Below are 24,044 nucleotides of genomic sequence, written 5' to 3' on the forward strand. Positions count from 1 at the left end.
AGAGCATTGCCTTTGGCCTAGAAAAAAAGTGGCTTAAATAGATCCGTGCTCTATAAATAGTGGTTATCCCATTACTCTGGCTGCAATTGTATGAGGAAGGGTGTTTCTATTTTTATTTTACATCTTGATATTCTCCCCACCCTCAAAGAACCATTCTTCAGAAGGCGGATTCCTGATCTGAATACATTTCATCTTGTAATTTGATTTCATATGGAAATAATTAGCTCCTTAATAAATCTGTTCTACAGTAAAACAGCTTCATGATGAAGCACAAATAGGAATATTAGGATAAATAAGTGCTAAAGATACAGTCCTCTTTCTCCTTCCCTACCCCCCACTCCCAGTTTTAATGTATTAAATTATCCAAGGTTCTGCTGGCCTACCTTTTTTATTAGCATTAATTTGGTCTCGGATCACTTTCTATAATGTGAGCTCTTTTGACATGTTAATCTAATCTCTTTTGTTCCTTGAAAAGAGTTTTACATCAAGAATTTCAAATAAAAACAGGCAATGATTAAACCTGGATTGCCTCTAAATGTTTGATTAGGTATCAACATGGGTTGGTTGGGCCACCAACCAGGAGTTGGAGGAAGACTTGCTTGCAGGTGTCCCTTGTTCCACCCTCTGGGAGGCTTCTGGAGAATGTATGGAGAGATGAGACTCTCTGACCCCTGCGTTGGGGATGGTCAGCCCGAACGGGGTCTCCTTTTGTAGGAGGACTCCTGGTATCCTATCCAGTCTCTGGATAGAACTCCCTCAACACTCAAGAGAGGATGTTCCCTTCAGGATGGTGGCCCAGGGTCCACCCACATGTCATCAGATCAAGAGCATAGGTGATTGTCCTGAAGATGAGGGCTGGGCTATGGCTCAGAGGGTCACCACTGACGATGGACAAGGTTTCAACAGGCATGAAGCACTGCTGTGACTTCCCTGACCCTCCCCTTAAGGGGTCTCTGTTTCACTAGCTGAGGTGGAAGCCCCCCTGGGTGGGTAGGCAGCCTCCATTTGCAGGATCACATTGGCTAATGTGTCATTTGATGCATAATGAATTTTACAGTAAGACGCTGTTTGGCCTTGGGTTTTTGTCTTCCCTAAGCAACATCTTCTGTGTGAGCAATGAAACACTCCTGGTCCTTTGCTTGAGCCACACTTTCCTGCCTGGGCCAGGGGTGGATCCTGTTGGGTGAGCTTCTGGTAACAGAGGGGGGGGGGGGGGGTCACCCAGAGCAAAAATCCTGGTCATTACTGCTGCACCCTGGCCTGCAGCCTTCTCTGTCTTCGAGCTTGGTCTGTGAACCAGCTTGGCAGGACCCCTGGTTAAATTGCAGCTTTCTGGCCCACCTTCAGGGAGTCTGACCCAGTCTGGATACTGGGGTGGGCCCAGCAACCGCGTTGTAAGCACCCCCCTCCCCCGGAGGATTAAGTTTGTGGAAGTTGGAGAACCCCTGCGTAGGTACTGCAGGTCTCCTTCGCAGATCACCAGCCTCTTTGCTTTTATTGCCTCTTGTCACCTCCTTTTTATAAAGGTTCCATGTCTTCCCACGCCTCAGAGTAAAGCCTTCACTCCTAATCAGACATGCAAGGCGCCCCACACTTAGCAAGGTTCTCCCCTCTACCCCGTGTCACACACAGCCTCCACGCCTTTGACCAGCTCATCACTGTGCTCAGAACACCCTTCGCTCGCCTCCACTACCAGCCTGCGTTCCCTCCGGAGATCATCCGGCGCCCTAGAGCCCCAACTCCCAACAGGTCACAGCGGGCCACCCTCACCGAGTCCACTGCATCCACAGACTTGACAGCTTTGCCACACGGAGCCGATGATCAGTATGTGCTTATGAAAACGAACCCTATCTTTTGAGATTTAATAAAACTGCTGAAAACCGGCGTGGACCCCGTGGTTTCAGAAATAGCTAACAAGGTGGCTGTGCATCCCGGGAGGCCCGCCAGGCACCAGAGGAAGGGCCACTGACATCTCTTCGTCCTCTCAGCCCGCGCGCCACCGTGCTTTCTACCTCCAGGCAAACCCCCGCCCGCTCCGCCCCTTGGCCATCCTGAGCACCTCCTCTACTGGTCACCGCCCCCCCGGCTGTTATTGGCGGCTCAGCCCGGAAGTCTTGTTTATTGGCGCGTCTCAAGGAGGTGGGGGAGGAGTCCAGCGTCACAGCGCAGAGTTCATTGGTTCCTATCCGTCTATCACACGGTACGCCTTGCCTTCAATCTTCATTGGCTAGCGAGCTCAGAGGCGGGGTTCCGCAGTCGCCCGGACATGGCGGATGGTGGAGGCTGGCGGGTGAGTGCTAGGGGCGCCCGAAAGGTGCAGGAACCTCCTTGGGCCGGACGACCGGATTACCCGAGGCTTCTCCCAAGTAAGGGGCGGGATGGAGGTCCCTAGGCGGGTAGTGCGGTGGCTTCTGGCTCAGGCGTGCTTCTCGCTGCAGCCGCCGCGCCCCTGCGAAGTCTACCGCGCGGAGTGGAAGCTCTGCCGCAGCGCCAGACACTTCCTGCACCACTACTACGTCCACGGCGAACGGCCGGCCTGCGAGCAGTGGCGGCGCGACCTGGCCAGCTGCCGGGAGTGGGAGGAGCGCCGGAGCGCGGAGGCCCAGGTGCCCTGGGGAGCTGGGGGTGGCGCTGGGCCGTGGGGGTGCATTGCCCCGGCGTCCGAGTGCACGGACCACACCCTCCCCACGTTCCAGGCCCGGGGGCGCTGGAGAGGAGTACTGTCTGGGTCCCCCTTTGGTTGTGCTTCCTTCCTTTTGAGAAATAACAAATATTAGTATATCAACGGGGGTTTCAGACACTGAAGAACAAAGAAAGAAGAGAATGTAGAGTGGTTTGGAGAGAGAGGAGGGATCCCCTAATAGCGTTAGTGTCCTCAGCAGGCCTGCAGAGGAGTTGATATTGCTGAGGCCTGAAAGACCGGGAACCAGCCTTAACAGCCTTCACCCAGCCCAGGGCGGGGCGCATCTGAGGAGCACAAAGAAGGATCAGGTGCTTGGAACAGAAGGACCGTGGGCTATAGAGGGGTAGGGGATGAGGCTAGAGAGGTACCAGGGACCTGGTGGGGCTTAAAGATGGATTTACAGATCATGGGAAGCATGATCTGATTTATATCTTGAAAAGATCAGTCTGAGGGCTGTGGGTAGCTCAGTTGGTTAAGCGTCCGTTGACATCAGCTAAGGTATTGATCTCCGGGTCAGGAGTTTAAGCCCAGCATTGGGCACCAGGTTAGGCATGGAGCCTACTTTAAAAGGGGGGTGGGGGGCAGGGAGTGCCTGAGTGGCTCAGTTGGTTGGGTGACAGACTCTTGATTTAGGCTCAGGTTGTGATCTCTGGATTGTGGAATCAGGCTCCGTGCTGGTCAGGGAGTGTGCTTGCGTTTCTCTCTCTCTCTCTCTGTCTCCCACGTCACCCCTCCCTCCCCTTCCCTCTCTTTAAAAAAAAAAAAAATATATATATATATATATACACACACACACACACACACACACATATATATATATATACATACATATATATATATATATGTGTATATACATATATATATATATACAGGTATAGATATTTATCAGTCTGACTGCCAGGGTGGGAGAGTGTATTATGGAGGGCCAAAGAGACCAGTGAGGAGGTGGTTCTGGTTTTCTATTCATTCAGTGAATATTTATCATGTTGGGAGCTCTTAAAGATAGAGGAGTGATGAGAACAGAGCCCCTGCCCTTCTGGCACTTTCATTCCAGTCTAGAATAGGTAGTGGTGCCTTGGAACTATTTTGGATGGGGACATGAAGAGAAGCTTGAGGGTGCAGTGCTCATGGTGAAGGGGGAAGAAGATCCAGCAGGGCTGGCAGCTGCTTCAGCATGCTTAAATGTATGTGATTATTGAAACAGACAAACAGATGTGGAAACCAAGCTTCTGTATAAAAGAAAATGATGACAGGTCTAGTATAAGTGGAAATCAAAAAATTGGGAAAGATAGCTTGTAGTTTGTATGGCAAGAAATTAATAACTTTTTTAGGGAGAGCTCAGTAAGAGCTTTTCTTATCACAAAAATGGGGATGATTTCAGGATAGAAAAGTGGGGAGAGGGGATGCCTGGGTGGCTCAGTTGGTTAAGCATCTGCCTTCAGCTCAGGTCATGATGGAGCTGAGGGTCCTGAGATGGAGCTCTGTGTCCGGCTCCCTACTGAGCAGGCTCCCTAATTCTCCCTCTGCCCCCCCCCTGCTCCTGCTTTCTCTCTCACCCCCCTCTCAAATAAGTAAGTTTTTTTTTTTTTAATCTTTTTAAAAAATGGACAAAGGGCACAAAGAAGGAATTCATTCAAAAAGAAAATTAAATGACCTGGTATATAAGGTCAGATGACAAGTGATTTCTGCCCAGTGAAATGTCAGAAGTGTTGATAAGGGTTTGGAGAGTCAGGGGCCCTTGTGCAGTGTTGGTGGAGTGTTGACTTATTCTGATTATCTGTCAAAAGGATACCTTTTGACCTCCTTATTTTACTTCTGGAAGTCCATCCTTGGGAAGTAACTGGGTAACAGTGCATTTAAAACTTCAAAATACCTGGGGTGCCTGGGCAGCTCAGTCAGTTAAGTGTCTCCCGTTAGCTCAGGTCATGATCCCAGGGTCCTGGGATCAAGCCCCACGTAGGGCTCTGCTCAGCAGGGAGCCTGCTTCTCCCTCTCCCTCTGCTTGATGCTCCCCCTACTTGTGTGCTCTCTCTGTCAAATAAAATCTTTTTTAAAAAAGTTCAAAATACCTGCTGCATCACTATGATAGTACAAACACTGAAAGCATCCTAAATGCTGCTAGTAGACGTGTAATCAAGTAACTTCCTCCACACAGTGGGGTACAACTTAGCCATTAAAGAAAATAGATAGCAATCTATCTGGGCAGGAAAGGTACCCGTAGTATACCTAGTGATAAACCATGGAAGTACACTAGGCAGTAGATTATTCCATCTTTAGGGAAACACTATTAGCACTAAAATTTGGGTCTAAAATTGTGTTGGGGAAGCTGTTAGTTTCACCACAGGGACAGAGGTCTGGGAGTTTTTCATATCCTTTGCATTTCTGATTGCTTTTTAAGTAAGAACAAAAACATTCTGTTTAAGACAGTAGAGCTTGAGCAAAGACAGACAATGAGATAGAGAAGGTGAAATTCTATCTGTAAAAAGGCCAACATAGTGCTTGGCACCTACCAAGTGCACCTTTCATGGTTATAAGGTACTGCCCCGTGTTTATTTTGGGAAGAGAGTAGCAGAGAAAAGCCCGCTGATTGAGTGGTACCTATTGTCTTTTGTCTGGATTCCTCCTCCCCTGTCCAGAGCTCCCTTAGCATGTGTCTCTTACTCATCCTCCCCACTGAGGCCACTCTTTCAGACTCTTGTCTCTCCTCTCAGCTTGGCCTCATGCTGGTCTCAGCAGGTAAATCTGATTAGGTTAAACTGAAGGCATCAAGTCCTGAGGCCCAGAAGAAGACATTTTAAACTTTACTCAAATGATGGTGATCTGTACAATAGTTTTCACAGTAGCTTAGGAGGAGGAATGATCTAGATCTTTGTATTTTAGTATGGAATAATCGCCAAGGTTTATTAGGTAGAAGCAGCCAAGTTCTGGAGTGGTATGTGCCTTATGCTTCATTTTTCCAGCTTGTTCGGAAGGGGGCGAGGAGAAGGGAGTTACAGGGGCGACGTGAGCTGGAAGTGACCGGGGGTCTCCTTTGCACAGCAGTCCCTCTGTGAGAGCGAGCGTGCAAGAGTCCAGGCTACACGGAAGCACGCCCTGGTGTGGGCCCTGAGGCAGAGCCCTCCTGCAGACTGGCACCTCCCTCTACCACAAGAGGAGAAAGACCAGTGATGAGCACTCCGGAACAGCTTCCTCTCATCTGTTTCAAGTGGGGCTGTCGCCCTAAGGACAGTGACCGGCTCAGTCTAGTGGGTCCCTGAATTTTCCACACGGCTTAGAACACAGAGCCTGGGGTCTCCAGCCCTCCTTGCCCACCCCCGCTGCTGCCTTGCTCTGGCAGACAATCTCGCCCACCGCACAGCTCCCAGGATGCCAAACACCACCGCAGATCCCAGTAAGCAGCCAGGTCAGGCCAGTTCATGCTCCACTCCCAGGGACAACACCATTCTCAGGTAAACTCTTGAGCAGTAGACCGGACCCAAGTGGACACATTGGGGGGGGCTCCTAATGAGGTAACTAAATGGTTGTGCTGTGGGGAACACCTTTCCTGGTCTTGGCTTGGTGACAGTGTGCATTGCCAGCCCCTGGTGCTTACATGGAGTTATTAGCCCACTCACTAAGTTCATCTGTGGCATTGCTCTTCGTAGGAGATAGGCCTCTTGGTTTTTAAGAAACGAACACAGCTACAGAATATACAGCCTCGCATTAAATGGGATCATAGACTCTTGGCTCAAGAAACCCAAGCCCAGGGTGCGTGGAATTTTAGTCTCCTTCCTTTAAAATTTCCTTTGGTCGGTTTTAGAAAATGTAGATTATCTCAAATGCCATTTTACACATGTGATTTCAGACAGACTGAAAATTAAATCCACAATTTAATAGTTGAGATTGTTAGATTTAGCAACTGACATTATTGTGCTCAGAAGAGTATGGGAATTTTGTATACTTACACACCTGTAGGTGTTTTTAAAATATATGCATATGAGCCAACAAGAACTCGAGTTTTTGAAAAGGTCTTTTTTTTTTTTTTTTTAGATTTTATTTATTTATTTGACAGACCGTGATCACAAGCAGACAGAGAGGCAGGCAGAGAGAGAGAAGGAAGCAGACTCCCTGCTGAGCAGAGAGCCCGATGCGGGGCTCGATCCCAGGACCCTGAGATCATGACCTGAGCCGAAGGCAGCGGCTTAACCCACTGAGCCACCCAGGCGCCCCTGAAGAGGTCTTTTTATCACTAACGAAATGATTTAGCATCTCATGGCTGCAGAGCAAGTCCTGTGGCATGGTGCCGAGGGCGAGGCTGGCTGTGTGCTCTGCAGCCTCTCTGCTTCTTCCTGGCCAAGCTGCCACTTTAGTAGCCCCCCTCACGACTGGGCCCCAACCTGGCCACAGGCAGTGGGTCAGACATCTTTTAACTCATTTTTGGGGGCAAAATAATCCCATCACTTCAGAAAGGCACAAATTAAAAATTAGATTTTGCCCTATCATCCTGTATTAACCCAAGAGTCCCTGTGACTGCACATATCTGTAAGTTTGGGGGGATCTGCACATAGAGCCCCAATAACCTCTCCCTGTGTATGTACCTATGAGCGGTAGGGATGTGTGCACACAAGTCCCCAGTGATCCTTCCCTGTGATTCTGTGTACCAGGGTATGTGTGTGTGTTGGGGGGTTTTACACATAGGTCCCCAGTAGCCTCTCCCTGTGTGTGTGTGTGTGTACCCGTTGAGTGGTAGGGGCGTTTGCACACAGGCCCCCAACGGTCCTTTCCTGTGACTGCATGTACCTGTGAGTGGGTGGGGGGTGTGCACATAGGAGCCTAGGAGCAGAAGGGTGAGTATAAAGAAGAGCCTATCTCAGCGTGGGTGTTTTGATACCTGAGTCAGCCAGGGTATCTGCCTTGTGTCTGTGGCTACTTTCTGGAGCATTTCCAGCCAAGGAGGAGAGTGGGAAGCTGGGGAGCTACAGGCATTCTCTTCACTCTGAAACAGAAGGGACATTGGAATTTTGCAATCTGCGTATGATTCCTTGGGGTTCCTGGCGCTGGCGGGGGGGAGGGGGGTGCTGCAGTGGCAGCCAGCACAGCAGTCCTGAGGGCTCACCACAAGGGATCCACATTCTCTATGTGCTTATTTAGGGCTGGAGGCTGCCCGCCACTGAATGCGCTCTCTGTGAGGAAGTCTTGGTGACAGATATCATTGCTGCACAGAATGTTCCTACGTCTGCTCCTGTTTTAACTTTGAACTCCCAACATCTGAGCACCTGCTACACTGCCCGGTGGGGCCTTTGGCTCTGGGATTGCACTCTTGAAATGGGCAAGTTGCCTTCAAAGAGCTCCAGTTGAGTTTAGGGGCCTGACATAAACATTTAAACATCATTAAATAAGTCTAAAATAATGGTAAGTGCTGTGAAGAAAATGGGCAGGGAGAAGATAGAGCAGCTCTCAAATTTTTTTGCATGAAACCCGTAACAAGTTTTATGATCTGGTACATACTTTATATGCTGCATATATGATTGAAATAAGCCTCACAAAACAGTCCTTATCTGTACAAGGCGTGATACACTGACATTTGCAGTTCTGTGCCACTGAAAAGAAACTGCTGTATGTGCAGCAGCTTGGGTGAAGCTCAAGTAAATTATACCGAGCTAAAAAATCTTAAATGGGTGCATATGACACAGTTGCATTTATGTAACATTGGTGAAATGATGTAATAATAGGGATGGAGAATGGCTAATGGTGCCAAGGGTTAGGGATGGAAGGAGGGTGTGGATGTGGCTAGGGTACATAAGGGGATCCTGTGGTAATGGAACCTTGACTCCTACAGAGCTGCATGTGTGATGGAATTGTGCAATGCTAGACATACACACAGGTGAGTGCAGACACAGTGGGAAATCTGAATGCATTCTGGGCTCTGCCTATGTCAGTCTCTTTCTCACACACTGTATGTGGCGTGTAAGATGTTAACACTTGGGGAGGCTGGGAGAACCACACACAGCCCCTCCTTGCATCTTTATTTCCAGCCTCCTATAAATCTGTAACTACTTCAAAATAAAAGTTATAACTGCTGGCCCTGACCCCATGAATTGATTATATAACCTAATGGATGAAACCTATTGTTTGAAAAGCACTAAAACAAAGCACCTGCAGGGGCGCCTGGGTGGCTCAGTCAGTTAAGCATCTGCCTTCAGCTCAGGTCCTGATTCCAGGGTCCTGGGATCCAGTCCTACATTGGGCTCCTTGCTCAGCAGGGAGCCTGCTTCTCCTGCCTGCCACTCCCGCTGCTTGTGCTCTATCTGACAAATAAATAAAACTAAAAACAAAACAAACAAAAACCAACAGGGAGGTGGGGAAGGCCTCAGCATCTAAGTCGAGACCTGGATGAAGAGGCCTGAGCCTTATAGGGGAAGCAGCTCACAGTCCACAAGGAACAACTGGGTGCCATGTGCTGATGGGGGGGAAGGTGGATGGGGGTGTGTAAGGTGTGTTCATGGGTGGTGAGTAGCCAAATGCCGGCCCTGGCTTGTGCTTTACAGAGCCCTCTGGTTGTGCAGAGCAGCTTACAGGGGGTCAGGGGAGGGCAGGGGGGAAGTGGCCACGTGGAGGCATCAGTTGGCTGCTGCAGCAGTGGAATAGACAAAAGGTGGCAGTGGTGTGGACCTTAAGGGAGCAGTGAGGTTGTGAAAAGTGGCCATATTCAGTGTTTGTCTCAAAGATCGAACTAATGAACTCAGAATCCTTAGGCAGTGTTTTTATCCAGTAAAAATGTTTAGTAAGTTTTTAAACCAAAAGTGAACCCCATACCTGAAGAAAATAATCTGAATTCTTCCTCAAATGAAATGTTTTCTTGGTTTATCTGCACTAAGGTGGTGAAAAACCCAAACTCTTTCTGAGGTAGCAATGCAAGTCACTAGGAGAAATGGCTCTATTTGCTCACTGGACCTTCACTATTTCTGGCTGAATTGTGTTGTCCCCCACCCCCCACCCCCTGCCACCAAATTCCTGTGTTGAAGCTCTAACCACTAGTACCTCTGAATGGGACTATTTAGAGATAGGGTACTTAAGGAGGTAATAAATTTAAAAGGAGGTCATAATACTGGGCCGTAATTCAATCTGACTAGTATCCTTATTACATGAGACAGGCAGAGAGGGAGGACCCTACGAGGACCCAGGGAGAAGGTGGCTCTCTGCAAGCAAAGGAGAACAGCTTCAGGAAAAACCAGTCCTGCCAACACCTTGATCTTGGGAATTCTGGCCTCAAGAGCTATGAGAAACAAATTTCTATGGGTTAAGCCCCTGGACTATGGTACTTTGCTCTTGCAGCCTCGCCACACTAACACATTCACTATCCCAGACTAACACTTGAATCAAGAGTCGGGTGCTACGCCCTCCTAGGGAGTACAGCAACTTTAAGTAGTGGGTGCCAGACTTGCTCCACTCTCTTCCACTTCCCTCCCCAGCTTAAAACCCAAAGCTGGCCCTGCCAGAGATGTGGGGAAGGTCCCGTGTTCCATTTCCCCAGTGGGAAGGCCCAGCCTCTCCTGTCTGCACAGGTACACAGACAACACACAGCACACAGTCTGCACATCCTTCTCTGCTCTTGAGGTACCTAGCTGCCTCTTGCTGGTGGTGTCTGCCCCACACAACTAGAATCTTTTTTACTGGGGAGCAGCGGTAAATGTCTTGGTCATTCTCTCCCCAGTACCAGACAAGGGCGCCATCTCTCACCTCCATCAGTCTTCAGGTCAATTAATTTTGACTCAAGCATAAGACAGAGACACTTGATTAAACGTATTTATTCACAGCATCCCTGGTTCTGTGACAAGCAAACTTGAGCCCTCGTCCTCCTGGCTCTAAAGGGCAGAGTGTTCTGCGGGCAGGTGCCTGCAGCTCTACCTCTTAAACTCCACCTGTGTGTATACCTTAGTGATATCATGGTACCTGCCTTCAGGGGGCTGGTAGTTGGAGACTGGTGGTGTGTAATCTGGTCCTTCTCTTTCAAAGGGGAACAAATTGAGGTCCCGCTTGGTGGCCTCTGCATGTAGCTCTGGGGACATGAGTTGCAGCTCCTGCAGAGCTTCCTGCTGGGACTTGAGCATGGTCCTGATGGCATCCCTCTCCTTCTCATGCTCTTGATGCTTGTACAGGGACCACTTCTTCAGAAGCAGAGCTCTCCGCTCACTCTCCTCAAAGGGAAGCTCCACAGGAGGCCGCTGTCTGGGAACATACAAATCCAAAGGTGTAAAGCTGGGAAGCACCGATCTCACTGGCGAGGTAGGCTGGGTGACTGCCTATGACCAAAAAGTCCCCACTGCCAGACAGAGATGGGACTTGGAAAACATGGAAGTTAGGGATAAATTAAATAACGGAATAGTGATGTGGTAGCGGATGCAACTGATGCTTCCATGGATACAAGAAACAGTGAGGCTCTAAGAAGACTGGCAGCCCTTCCCTTACCCCAGGCTGAGACTACCTTTGGTGAGTGTGGAAATGTTAAGTGGTGTCATGAAATAGATACCCAAGTCCCAAGGAGACAAGAGCCCAGATCAGCCACAGAATACCAAAAAAGCACTTGCTCTGTCCCACCTGTATGGCAAGCTGTTACTTTATAAATGGTTCACGCTTTTTACAAGGCAGCAACCCTGCCAGGCCTGTACACATCACATTCCAACTGTGAGCATTTGTACCATAAAGCTAGAGGCTAAGGGGTTTCTACCATCAAGATGAGGCAAGGGCTGCAGACCCAAGGCTCAAGTTATCAGTCACAGCTAAAACTCAGCTTGCAAAAAAGCAACAACATGAACTGGCTTATCAGTTATTCTGAGTTTCCTTCCCATGTCAGCCATTCAGGAGCACCACCCAGGAATGCTTTCGCCACCTCCCACAAAACACAGTCAAGGAGAAGAGGACTCAGACTGGGACCTAGTCAGCCCATGCCCACTCATCTCACGGGTGTGAAATGCAGATACAACTACCTGAAGATGATGGAACTCTGTCCTGAGAACCTCAACCCTAGAGAACTCTTACCTTGCTTTATCCAAGAGCCTCACAGGTGTAATAAAATCTTCAATGGGAATTAGCTCCTGGCTAGCTTTCTCCAGCCGTCTGATCCTCTTTTTCAGACGGTCCTTGACTGCTTGGTCTTTTTTAGGATCTACCTTTTTCTTCTTTCGCAGAGGTTCTGCTCTAATGGATAAAGCAAACATTAGACATTTTCCTCTTCAGTCTCACAAACCTGCTGAGAGACGTGGTGCTGGATGAGGTGCCCGGAACTTGTACTGTGCTCTCCACTGGGGAAGGAACTATACGTGGGTCTAACCTCATGAGCTGAGTGTGAAAGGGGACGGCCTCCAACCCAGGGTCCTTGTCAGAACTGCGTGGGCACTGGCAACCCAGGAAGGGCTAGAAAAACTTCATGGGCCATCAGGTATAAATTAAAAATAAGTACTCATCTTTCATGTTGGGTTTGGGTGTGTCTTGGGATTGCAGTGGAAACTAAAAACACCAAACTGATGAATTAGAAAATCATTACTCACATTTTAAATGGATTTGTCATTTTTAAAAAAGATTTTATTTATTTGAGATAGAGAGTGAGAGAGACAGCATGAGCAAGGTGGAGGTAGAAGGACAAGCAGACTCCCCTCTGAGCAAGGAGCCCAATGCAATGCAGGGCTCAATCCCAGGACCCTGGGACCATGACCTGAGCTGAAGACAGATCCTTGACCAACTGAGCCACCCAGGACCCCAGGCAGGATTTGTGATTTGTAAAAGTCAATTGAGTAATAAAAGTGACTGGTAGGTCTCTCTTTACTTTTTGGGATTTCTTAACAAATTTCCCATCCTAGAGCATTCACAAAAGTCCAATGTACACTCAGGAACAGATCTCCTATGGGGATAATATACTATTAAAAATAAGTAAATCCTCTGGGTCCCATCTGCCTTCCACTCAGGTCATGATCCCCAGATTCTGGGCTTCAGCCTCACAGCCAGCCAGGGGGCCCTCTCTGCTCAGTAGGTGTCTGCTTCTCCCTCTTCCTCAGCCCCTCCCCAGGTTTGGGCTCGCTCTCTCTCTCAAACAAATAAATAAAATCTTAAGAAAGAAAATAAGTAGGGCTGCCTTGGTGGCTCAGTGGGTTAAGCCTCTGCCTTCAGCTCAGGTCATGATCTCAGGGTCCTGGGATCAAGTCCCACATCGGGCTCTCTGCTGGGCGGGGAGCCTGCTTCCTCCTCTCTCTCTCCCTCTACTTGTGATCTCTCTCTGTCAAATAAATAAAATCTTAAAAAAAAAAAAAAAAAGAAGTAAATCCTCTAGCATCAAGACTGAGCCTTGTGAATCAAGTCCCTAGAAAGCACCCAGACTCCTAGGTGGAAAAGCTAATCCTCATGCCTCTCTAGACCTCTCTAGGAAATCAGACATCTGTGCTGTGTCTTTTAAAACATACAACAATCCCTTTAAAACTAATTTTTATTTAATCCATTTTTATATTTAATTTTTGTTTTCTGATTACAGGCAGCAGTATTCCACATATAGAATGCTGAAAAACAGAAAAGCATATTTAGCTACATTATTTATATATATATAATTTATATATTATTTATATATATTATTTATATATATATATATATATAAATATTGGCTATATTTAGCCAAGAGGGGCACCTAGGTGGCTCAGTCCTTAAGTGTCTGCCTTCAGCTCAGGTCATGATCCCAGGGTCCTGGGATTGAGCCCAGCATTAGGCTCCCTGGTCAGGGGAAACCCCTCTCCCTCTCTCACTCCCCCTGCTTGTGTTCCCTCTCTCGCTGTGTCTCCTCTCTGTCAATAAACAAAATCTTTTAAAAAAAATAGTAAATTTAACCAAGATATTTTGCAGGCAAATATTTTGCAAACCAAATGTCCTGTAGTCTTGTTCTGTTTATATGCACATCAGTCTTCTGCAGACACCCCCAAAGGGTCGGGCCCAGGGTAGTTTACCTCATGGGAATTAGTTCCCAGAAGGACAATAAAGAAGCTCGCTGGTGGGTATCTCTAATCTGTGTCTGCCAAGTTCCCAGGAGCCTGAAAAAGACAAAAGGATATATAAATATCTGACTCTCCTCACTAAACAGGAAAAGAACAAAAAATTATGCTATCCTTAAAACCTGGGGCCCTGGTAACTGCTGGATGTGACAAATCAACGTGGGAGACTTGCCAAAATCCCCCGTTCACACCAGAGAGCACTTGGGCAGAGTCCCTGCTCGCCAGGGTCCTTGGATTTCCATCTACAGGAAGAGGCGCAATCAGCTAGCTCCTCCTGGAGATAAAGTGGTCAAGGGCGGTCGGAGAGAGAGCACAGGCGAGGGACCCCACGACCCTGCTGGGGTCCGCACTCACCAACTCCGTGAGCGCAGAGCGCGAGCGGAAACCCCTAGCGCCGCGAGTGCCATCGCCCCTCTGGCAGTCAACCCGCTGCTTCCGGGCGCGCGCCCCTTGGCGGTCCGGTCCGCAGTGCCCCTCTCAAAGTTCCGGCCTTCCCGCCGCTCCGCGTTCCCGCGTTCCGGCTACAGAAGGCTGGGCTGAACCTGGACCGCCCCCGACGTGGCCCCGCCCCGCACGCCCCGGCGGCGCGTGGGCACGCCCCGAGCTGCTTGCACCTAGCTGTGCGTCTTCCCTTCCGTATCTGCGGGTGGCTGCGAGCTCTTCCCTGCTGAGAGTACAACTCCATCAGCGGATGCTCTAGCTCGTCGGCTTGTGTCCCTGCGAGGGCTGAAACCCCGCAGTGCAGCCAGAGTGACCGAGAGGGCGTCTTTCCGGGTACAAGTGCCTACGTCTCTGAAAATGGTCCCGATCTTCCTAAACGCACTCGTCTCGGTCTCCCCCGCGACCACCCACCGTCCCAGCCCTCAGGGCTAGCTCCCTCCCGCCATTTCGTACGAACTGCGGGGCCCCGGCCACTGCCGGCCAGAGCATCCCGGCTCCGGCTCCGGCACGTGGCCTGGCGCTCGCGAGATGCCCAACAAACGCGTATTGATGAATGACGGAAGCTAGCTAATTAGTCGGACTCGGCACCAGCGAGGTAGAGCTGGCGAGAGGGCCGTTCACGCCATCCCGACCCTTGCGGCTTCGCCGGCCCGGGCTGCAGCTCGAGGCCCAGCTCGCCAGCCGCCCTCCTAGTCGAGCCCCTCGTCGGCGACCGCGCCTCGGGCGGGCTCCAAGTGGGGTCACACTGCCCTGCCCCTGCCCGCGAAGAAGCCCGGGCGGCCCCGTCCGCGTGGGGAGCGGTTTCCCGCCGGGGCGATTTGGCAGGTGCGCGCCGTGACTTCCGGCGTTGCCCGGGAGCCGCCGGAGGAGGAGCGGCGCAGGGGATGCGGCTGTGGCGGCGGCGGCGGTGGCCGAGCGCGGGGGGCGGCTGTGGCGGCGGAGGGGGGCGCGGGCCGGCAATGGCGCGGCGGCGCTGAGGGCGCGGGGCGGGCGGCGGCCGGAGGGCGGCGCGGGAGGAAGCAGCGGCGGTGGCTCCATGGCCCGCGCGCGCTGAGGGACGCGGCTCTCGCCTCAGCCCGGCGGCGGCGGCGGCCGAACAATGAAGCTCCTGAAGCCGACCTGGGTCAACCACAATGGTGAGTGCGCGCCGGGTTCGCGAAAGGCCGAGTCGGGGGTCGAGGCGGGGTCTGGAGCGGGGTCGGAGCCACGCGCAGGCCCTGCCCTTCTCGGCCCCGACGCGTCCGGTGCCCGGTGCCCAAACTGCAGGGTCGGCGGGAGCGGACTTTGTCCTCCGCCCGAGGAAGCCGGCGAGCACGGGCACGTGCTCCGCTTGTCCTCAGCGAATCCGCCCTCACTCCTGGCACTTGCACTGAGCCCTCAGTCGCCCACCCGTGGTCTGTGGAGGAGCCGCGGCCTGCCTCCCGGGAGCGGCCCTGGGCGCCAGCCAGCTCCTGCCACTCGTCTACAGCAGCCAGGATGTGCTCAGATGGTCCAGTGTGTGAAACTGGGGCCCAGTCCCCTCTGTGGCTTTTCAGTGGCCGGGTGAACACCTGCAATCTGCATGTCTCTGCCCAGCTGGTGGGACTGTTACTGCTCCTGCCAGAGACCAGAATCTGGTGACAGTGCCCCCATTTGGGGGACTATGGCTTGGTCCCCAAGGTCCCCCAGCTGAACGAACCACGTTTATGCTGAGCTGAGACATCAGGGTGGCTTGGGTTGGAGCCTGTAGGACAAGGAGTGATCTAGGATAGGGCCTTCCTTAACCTTGTGGCGGTGGTCCCAAAGCGCACCCTGGGGGAACAGACTCTCCTAGTCCTCTGGTTGAGTGCATATAAGCCCCCAAAACTGGTAGAGCAGTTTGTCATAATTGTACTCTGTTGGCACAAGTACTGCAGGAGTTGGTCTTTGTTCCCGGGAGAGGTGAGGGGGGAGAGACCCCCATCCTCTTGCTGACAGCACTGAAGCCCAAGGAGCAGTCCTCCAGCCTAGGGCCTGTATCCCTGATGCCAGCCTGTCTGTGCTGACAGGAAAAGGGTCACCCTGATTCTGTCTTGTTCCTCATACCTGCTTTGCAAGGCGACTAGAGGGAGCTAGTGTTTCCTTTGAGAGCAAGTAAGGCCCCTTTTTTATACAGGTGGAGCTTTTTAGTTTTGAACTTAATCCCGTGGTGCTGTACACTACCACAACTGAACTGAACATCTATGTTCTTTCAGTCAGAAGTATTTTCTCCTTCTGTCTTCTTATATGACATCTCTCTCATTTTTCAGGGTCCAGATGAGGTCACCTTATTTGTTGTTGTTGACATTCTTCCTGTTTTATTCCACTAGATGTGTCTAGTTCCTGTGTGTGTACTTTCCATATGCTCTCTCAGGGCAGGGGACTGCCACAGTCCCCTCTGTATTCCCTACCACATTCAACAGTACCTTCACACAAAGGGTATATGGTAAATATTGGTTGCAACAGGTAAGCTGAGGTTTGCGTAATTTACAAAGACACAACTAGACTTACTGTGCATGAAAGCAAAAGTGGTGAACTTTAGTTGGATTTTTCCAAGTGCTGATCTCCAAGAGCATTCCCTGATGTGTAGTTTGTAGATCTTTCCCTGGAGAATTGGGCAAATGTTCAGTGATTATAAATTATGGTGCTCATGAGTCTGGAAGGGAAAAATTTTGCTATATAAGTGAAGATCTAAAGGAATTTTTGTTTTAAAATGCTTTGTCTGGATTATTTATTTGTTTTAAAAAGATTTTATTTATTTGTTTATTTGACAGATCACAAGTAGGCAGAGAAGGAGACAGAGAGAGAGGAGGAAGCAGGCTCCCTGCTGAGCAGAGAACCCCAATTCAGGGCTCGATCCCAGGACCCTGAGATCATGACCTGAGCGGAAGGCAGAGGCTTAACCCACTGAGCCACCCAGGCGTCCCTGGATCATTTTTTTAAAGATTTACTTATTTATTTTAGAGCAGGAGTGAGAGAAGCCAAGCTGGGGTAGGCGGGCAGCCGGAGGGAGAGAGGATCCTCTAGCAGACTCCCTGCTGAGCACAGAGCCCAAGAAGGGGCTTGATCCCAGGACCCCGAGATCACCCCATAGATCAATTTTTGTGTATAATCTACCCTTCTTTAGTCTTTCTTCTATCTCTTATCATATAATTTCTAACTTTGTGATAAACTCCTTTGTAGGACACAAGTTTTATGCTATGTAAGCATTAAGTGTGTCAAGATGCTCAAGCAATTATCTAGGTACAAATGAGCGAGAGTCTGCAACCAGGCCAGCAGCCAAACATTCCAACCTGGCAGAGTGGACAGAGCACTGGGCCCTGGCCTCTTGTTGCTGCAGTCTCTCCCTCCATGGTCCTAGAATGGAATAGGATAATAATTTGCTCTGGTTTCTTCACAGTACAGTTGTGATCTTTGGTTGCAAAGGTAGACACAAAAATGCTCCCCAGGCTATAAAGTGCTTTAGAAATCTAAAAGGTAGTAATAAAAGAAATTGAAACTCTGGCAGGATAGGAGTTAAGTTTCCTTTCTTTTAAAATCTCCTGAAATCAGTCTCTGTCTTTTCAAGTGTTCAGAAGGACTGTCAGGGTTAATTACCACTGTCCTGAAGGACATGATAATAATCTGGATCACTACTGAGTGGTCTTTTAAAGACTGGTAAATAATGGGAGCTGCTGGGAGCAGGAGCTGCTTAGCCAGAAACCAGAGTTGTGGGTGGTGGCCAGTAAAATCATGCTTCCTTTGGACTAACCCAGAAGACCATGGTGCTGTGGAGAGTGCATCATTGCACTTCCTGGATTCCTGACTCTGCATTCATATCTCCTGACTTGTTATTTGGCTTGAACATACTTTTTCTGGTGTCTGGGAGTCCAAAGAGGGAAGGAGCAGAGAGCCCAGTATTTTCCCTGTGGTAGCAGTGTCCATTCAGCCATGGTGGAAAGGACAGCTAGAATAAAGCAGGTTAAAGGCAAAGGAAGAAATATCTGTTGGGATGTAAGCATACTTTCGGTCTCCATTTTCCTGGCTAATAATAGTGCTAAGACCTTTCCTCTAAGGTAGGGTTTCTCAACCTTAGCACTATTGACATTTTGAACCACCTAATTGTTGTGGGGACCATACTGTGTGCTGTAGGATATTAGCATCCCTGGCCTTAACCCATTGGGATACCATTACCACCACCCACACACACACACCCAGCTGTGACAACCAAAAAGACCATCATAGTAATGGACTCCAGGTCTGCTGCATCATCCATCAGAGGGTCCTGCATAGAGGGGCACTTAGTGAATTCATCCATTCAACAAATAATGAGTACAGATTGTGTGCCAGGGACTGAGTGCTGGAAATATACCAGTGAACCAAATGTAGCAGAGCCCCGATGGCCAGAATCAGCCCCAGTTGAGAATCACTGCTCTAAGGTGATCCCGTAAGTTGACAAATTTTGAAGTTGTTGTATCACAGTGAAATGAACCTTGAACAAGGAATCAAACTGGATTCAAGATGCTATCATGTATTAGCTATAAATTCTTGGGGTTGTGATTCCACTTCTAGGTAAAGTTGAGGAAATATAAAGATTTGTTACTGTGTTTTCACCCTGTACCCAAATATAAGAAAGCTATCTGGAGATATACAATAAGAGCTGATAACATTTATCATATATATGGAAGTATGTGCCAGCCACTGTTAACACCTACACCTATTTTACTCTGTGTTCTTGGATACAGTATTTCTTATATATTTGATTTTATTTTAGGCTTGGAGGTTCTTTTCTAAGTTAGGTTATAGCCACATATTGGTCGGAAAGTGGATGATTGGGTTTTTGGTTGTAGAAAAATGTAATTTATATGTTTAGAAAACTTCATTGAGACTCGTGGTTCTTCCCATCCCCGGGCCTTTGCTCCTGAGAGTTTCTGGAAGTCTTCACTCCTGGGCAGTGTTCATGCTCAGCTCTTCAGGGAAGCCCATTCTAACCAAAAGAGACAGAACTGAAAGAATTCCTGTCCTCCCTTGGCCTCTGGCTCACACTTTGATGGCATTGTTGTATAAAGGCATTTGGCAAATTTTCAGTACTGGGGTAATTTGTCAGTTAATCACATTGCTTTATGATGTGTGTTTTTCCTCCTGCCCTGTAATTGGATTATATTTTCCCCTACCCTGTGTCCTTCCAGAAAGGATTTCAAGACATCGTTCTGAGACATACACCGATGAAAATAAATAAGTATGCTTGAAGGGGAAATGCAGGCAGGGTGGTAGAATAATGAAGTCAGCAGCTGGTGTGGAAAGGCCCTGCACAGCTGCTAGAGGGGCACTGCAGACCTATCTCTGAGAACAGGCTGGGAGGATCCTAATAGTGATATTTTATGATTGCAGTGGTCATTAAGATAAGCCTTGCAATGTGTTTACATCAAGGGTTCTCAAACAGGCCAATGTCTGGAAACACATTTTGTTTTCACAACTGAAGGGGGGTACTACTGGCAGCTAGTAGGTAGAGGGCAGGACTGCTGCTGAACACTGCAGCACATGGGACATTCCCTCACAATAAAGAATCATCTGGCCCAAAGGCCAGTGGTGCTGAGGTTGAGAAACCCTGCTGTATGTAAGAGCATCTTTATCATTATTTGCCTTTTCATTTATTTGTCTCGTGGTTCCAACTAGATTATAAACTTCTTGAGGACGAGAATTAGTGCTGTTTATCTGGGAGTCAGATAGTCTTGTTCTTGAATCTCCGTGCTCTGCTGCTCACAAAATATGTGTTACAGGAGGTTGTTTTTTTTTTTTTTTTTAATCTCTTTCCTGATTTGTTAAATGAAGCCAGTAATACCTGCTGCATCTGCTACCTGTGAAGGCTGAGGGAATCTGAGCTGTCTCCAGGCTGTCTCACTGAGTGAGGCCTGAAGACAGTAGGTTGATTTTAAAAATAAATAAATCAATAAATAAATAACCAGAATGCATCTGAAGATTCAGAAGAAAACGGGTGGGATTTTGCCTTAGATAATACACATGTGGGTCTTTCACTTATTTATGGACAAAACTTTGAACCCTTTTGGAGAGAAGGTCTGTGATGATCATAGGTAAATAAGGCTACCCCTTTGTGTGTAGGTGGGAGAGGACCTATAGACCACATTCTAGAATACAGGGCAGGTGGAAACCAGGGCTACACAAGTGAGCCAGTATAGCCCTAGGGACAAGAGTCTGGTTTGTGGGTGTACCCTGGGGCTGAGCCTTGATGGGAAGTGAATTGTAGTAGTAGAGAAGATGCTGCCACTGTGGAAGCGTCTGAAGCAAAGGCCTGGGGAGGGTTGGGAGCATTTTAGGAAAGGGAGTAGATGAAGCAAACAGCAGGTGTTTTAGAACACCTCTGGCAAAAGGAAAACCCATTTAGGTCAAAACTTGTTGTTTTTGATATTAACCCACGTAGGACAGACCAAGTCACAGGGACATTGCCCTGGTCAGAGGCACCGTAATGAGGGACAGATAGAAGAGGCAGTGAGTCTAATTTGAGAGCCAGGAATAGACCATCATAGGAATGGACTCCAGGTCTGCTGCATCGTCTGTCAGATCAGAGGGTCCTGCACAGAGAGGCACTCAGTGAATTCATCCATTCAACAAATAATGAGTACAAATTGTGTGCCAGGGGCTGAATGCTAGAAATGTAGCAGTGAACGAAGTAGCATAGCAGGATCTTTTGAGGAGCAGCATGTGATGCATTCTAGCCAGTAAGACTGAGAGAGCTGTCTGCTGGGGGTGTCCTGTCTGGAGGAAGGAAGAATTATTAGGGAGTGCTGGAAACAGGGCTGGACAGGAAGAAGTTGAGCTGTAGTGCAGTGCAACAGAAGCTGCTGCCCACCCTGTCAGGGGCTCTGCAGCTAGTCCTTATGAGTTGTCCGGGATTGGGGTGAAGAACCAGGGCTTTCTAATGCACATCTACAATCATTGGGTGCAGGCTGTCCTGGGGAGGGGACCTGACCTTAGTCAAAGCAGTTCTTCCACTAAGGGTAGGTCCTCTATGGAGAAGACCTCAGCTGGAAGTTTACACAGGTTGCCAACACTCCCACAGTTAGGGGCAGGAGCTTCATTCCTGGACGGAGGGGACCTGGCCTGGTACCACAACATCCATGACAGGCATGGTGGAGGTGAGGAAGGCAGCTGTCTGAGGGAGGAGCATTACAGGCAGAGAGAACAGCCAGAACTTGCCTGGCGGGTTTGAGGAATAGTACCAATATCTTGTGATTGGAGTGAGGCTGGAGCAACAGATGGGCAAGAGCACTAAGAGGTGAGGCTGGAGAGAGCTGTGGATGGACTGGGAGGACCTTTTGGCTGCTGGACTTCCGTTCCTAGTGCCACGTGAGCAGAGGAGTAACAGTGTTCTGATGTGACTGCTAAAGATCTTCCTGACTTCTGCACTGGGACTAGGATGGGTTTGGGGGCAAGGGAGAGAGCTGGGAGACCCATTAAAAGGCAGTCACAGTGATCCAGGTAAGAGATGACTGTGGTTTGGACCAGGGTAGTGATGGAGGTAATAGTGCTGATGAGAAATGACTGGACTCTATGTGAGTGTACACATATTATTTTTTTAGATATAACTTACATATGTTACTTTATACAGTAATTGTATATTATAATTACATAAAATATGTAAATTATAGACATATTTAAGTATAATTTACATAGCAAAATGCACAGTTTGTATACAATTTAATGAATTTCAGCAAACAGATGCACTCTCTTATTCATTCCCAACTCAAAATACAAACGTTCGCACCTCTCTAGGAAGTGTGAGTTACAGACATACTGTGAAGGTAGAGTCACCAGGGTAGAATGTGGGGTGTAAGATGGGGTGGCTCCCAGGTGAAGGGCAGGGTTGTTGTCCACTGAGATCAGTAAGAGAATAGAGTAGACGGAGCAGAAGAGCCAGGATTCAATTAGACGAAGTTGCCTAAATGAGGCCACCACACAGGGCTTCCCCCAGGTCCCATTTGATAAATGGCTTCTTCACCTTCTCCCTTTTGAAAACACTAGAACTCCATTCTAGAGCTATTGTTAAGGAATAGGACAAACACCTACATTTTGGCCAGAGACAATTGCCATGTATAATTATACTAGGATATATCTGTCTAATGGTGTATGAGTGGATCTGGATAATGAAGCATTTTGTGATTAGGAACTTAAAATTATTTCTCATATTATAGGAATACCTGTTCAATTTAGGGAAAATTAGAAAATGCTAAAACTTATATAGTCTTTGAGACCATTTGGAAAAAAATAAATGGATAACTTGGTACTTTTAAAAACACACACACATTTTGTTTAGTGTACATATCACAATGTAAAAGTATCTACGTTCTTTAAGACCTTAGCCAAATCCTGGGGCACCTGGGTGGCTCAGTGGGTTAAGCCGCTGCCTTCAGCTTAGGTCATGATCTCAGGGTCCTGGGATCGAGTCCCACATCTGGCTCTCTGCTCAGCAGGGAGCCTTCTTCCCTCTCTCTCTCTCTCTGCCTGCCTCTCTGTTTACTTGTGATCTCTCTCTGTCAAATAAACAAATAAAATCTTTAAAAAAAAAAAAAAAAACCTTAGCCAAATCCCTAATACTGTAGCACGTTCAGTGTTTTTATTGTATAGCCTCCCTTCAGACTTCCCATTACACATATAACGAACAGGTAAAATGTTGCTTTGTATTTTCTACTTAAATATGACTGTAGGTTATTTTCTCCACCCCCCCTTTTTTAAATTGAGGTATAATATATAGCATTAATGTTTCAGGTGTACAACATAATGATTCCATATTTGTATGTGTCACAAAATAATCACCATAGTAAGTCTAGTTAACATCTGTCACTGTACGTAGTTAACAGATTTTTTTTCTTGAGAAGAAAGCTTTTAAAATTTACTCTCTTAGCAACTCTCAAGTATGGGATACAGTATTATTAACTGTAGTGTTATTTTCTTAATTGTTAAACAGCTAACATTCCCTGCTCCCAAAGAAATGTTTTTAATTGCTCTTAATTTTCGAGTGGAGCTGTATAGAAGAGATGATGATGTTTGGAGAAATCCATTTTGCAGATAACTTTTAAAGAATATCTGTGTTCTGTAAAAGTAAAGGGGAAGAGACGCCAGGGTGGCTCAGTCATTTAAGCTGCTGCCTTCAGCTCAGATCATGATCCCAGGGTCCTGGGATCAAGTTCCACGTTGGGCTCTTTGCTCAGCGGGGAGCCTGCTTCTCTCGCTGCCTCTGTCTGCCACTCTTCCTGCTTGTGCTCTCTCTCTCCCTCTCTCTCCCTCTGACAAATAAATAAATAAAATCTTTTTTTTAAAAAAGTATGAAGAAATAGTGACCATTACCAAAACTTTCTAGGTTACACATTGGCAAATGCTGCAAGAGAAGTGATTAAGATTCATAAATGATATACCTGTGACTTTCTTTTACTTTAGTTTGTGGCAGCACACACATGCACATACACGCATACACACACAGAACAAAACAAAACAAAATGGTTGCATGATTGCTACAGCTTCCTTCCTGTGCTGTGTTTTGAATCTCTCAGCCACCTTGTATCTATGAGATGTCATCCTGGTAGAGCTTGCTTAAGGAGACGGGAGAAGTCTTTGTGGTTGAAATTGGTAGAGATAACAGGAGCAGATGGCTTTGTGAGCAGGCCAGGGCCATGCCTCCCACTTGCAGGTGTTTGGTGATATCTGAGTCCTCACTTCAGGAGATGAGGAGCCTGCCTTTCAAAGATTGGGATCCTAGTGACAATGAAGGTGTTTTGAATTTTGGGTCTCTGCTGCAGTCTTTCTCCAGCCATTAATAATAAGTATTTATTGAGTGCCTACTGTTTGCCAAGCCACAGCTCTAGGTACCACGGTGACTCTGTGACTAAAACAGGCAAAAATTCCTGAGCTCCTGGAGTTTA

General features: G+C 48.2%; 3 protein-coding genes across 6 annotated transcripts in view; 2 read left to right on the plus strand and 1 right to left on the minus strand.

Moving 5' to 3' along the window:
- The first annotated feature begins 2,236 nt into the window (after window positions 1-2,236).
- Window positions 2,237-10,952, plus strand: C12H22orf39 (chromosome 12 C22orf39 homolog). Of its 3 annotated transcripts, none has more exons than XM_047697884.1 (4): window positions 2,237-2,290; window positions 2,439-2,606; window positions 5,723-5,928; window positions 10,822-10,952. In XM_047697884.1, exons 1-3 carry the CDS (start codon window positions 2,267-2,269, stop codon window positions 5,849-5,851), a joined length of 321 nt encoding a protein of 106 aa, XP_047553840.1. In that variant the 5' UTR covers window positions 2,237-2,266; the 3' UTR covers window positions 5,852-5,928; window positions 10,822-10,952. The 3 variants fall into 3 exon arrangements, with proteins under 3 accessions (XP_047553840.1, XP_047553841.1, XP_047553842.1); XM_047697885.1 differs by having other exon boundaries at window positions 5,726-5,928; XM_047697886.1 differs by lacking the exon at window positions 10,822-10,952 and having other exon boundaries at window positions 5,644-5,869.
- MRPL40 (mitochondrial ribosomal protein L40) lies at window positions 10,455-14,246 on the minus strand. Of its 2 annotated transcripts, XM_047697882.1 has the most exons (4): window positions 14,047-14,246; window positions 13,648-13,731; window positions 11,702-11,860; window positions 10,455-10,891 (listed from the first exon to the last, which is right to left on the minus strand). In XM_047697882.1, exons 1-4 carry the CDS (start codon window positions 14,097-14,099, stop codon window positions 10,567-10,569), a joined length of 621 nt encoding a protein of 206 aa, XP_047553838.1. In that variant the 5' UTR covers window positions 14,100-14,246; the 3' UTR covers window positions 10,455-10,566. The 2 variants fall into 2 exon arrangements, with proteins under 2 accessions (XP_047553838.1, XP_047553839.1); XM_047697883.1 differs by lacking the exon at window positions 14,047-14,246 and having other exon boundaries at window positions 11,702-11,909; window positions 13,648-13,721.
- An 884-nt stretch (window positions 14,247-15,130) lies between these two features.
- LOC125082359 (protein HIRA) overlaps window positions 15,131-24,044 on the plus strand; it is an 86,483-nt gene continuing 77,569 nt past the window's right edge. Inside the window, 1 exon segment of the mRNA XM_047697887.1 lies at window positions 15,131-15,269. Coding sequence (XP_047553843.1) covers window positions 15,233-15,269 — 37 coding nt within the window. The 5' untranslated portion in view covers window positions 15,131-15,232.

This window comes from Lutra lutra, chromosome 12, assembly GCF_902655055.1.
Source record: "Lutra lutra chromosome 12, mLutLut1.2, whole genome shotgun sequence".
Lineage (NCBI taxonomy): Eukaryota > Metazoa > Chordata > Mammalia > Carnivora > Mustelidae > Lutra > Lutra lutra.

What these genes read in the sequence shown, in the direction of transcription:
- C12H22orf39 (XM_047697884.1), top strand. Translation starts at nt 2,267, where the DNA reads ATGGCGGATGGTGGAGGCTGGCGG. An exon ending in CGGATGGTGGAGGCTGGCGG is followed by an intron (nt 2,291 to 2,438) that starts GTGAGTGCTAGG and finishes TTCTCGCTGCAG; the next exon opens with CCGCCGCGCCCCTGCGAAGT. An exon ending in GCCGGAGCGCGGAGGCCCAG is followed by an intron (nt 2,607 to 5,722) that starts GTGCCCTGGGGA and finishes TCCTTTGCACAG; the next exon opens with CAGTCCCTCTGTGAGAGCGA.
- MRPL40 (XM_047697882.1), bottom strand. Translation starts at nt 14,099, where the DNA reads ATGGCACTCGCGGCGCTAGGGGTTTCCGCTCGCGCTCTGCGCTCACGG. An exon ending in TGGGAACTAATTCCCATGAG is followed by an intron (nt 11,861 to 13,647) that starts GTAAACTACCCT and finishes TTTATCCATTAG; the next exon opens with AGCAGAACCTCTGCGAAAGA. An exon ending in AGGCTCTTGGATAAAGCAAG is followed by an intron (nt 10,892 to 11,701) that starts GTAAGAGTTCTC and finishes GTATGTTCCCAG; the next exon opens with ACAGCGGCCTCCTGTGGAGC.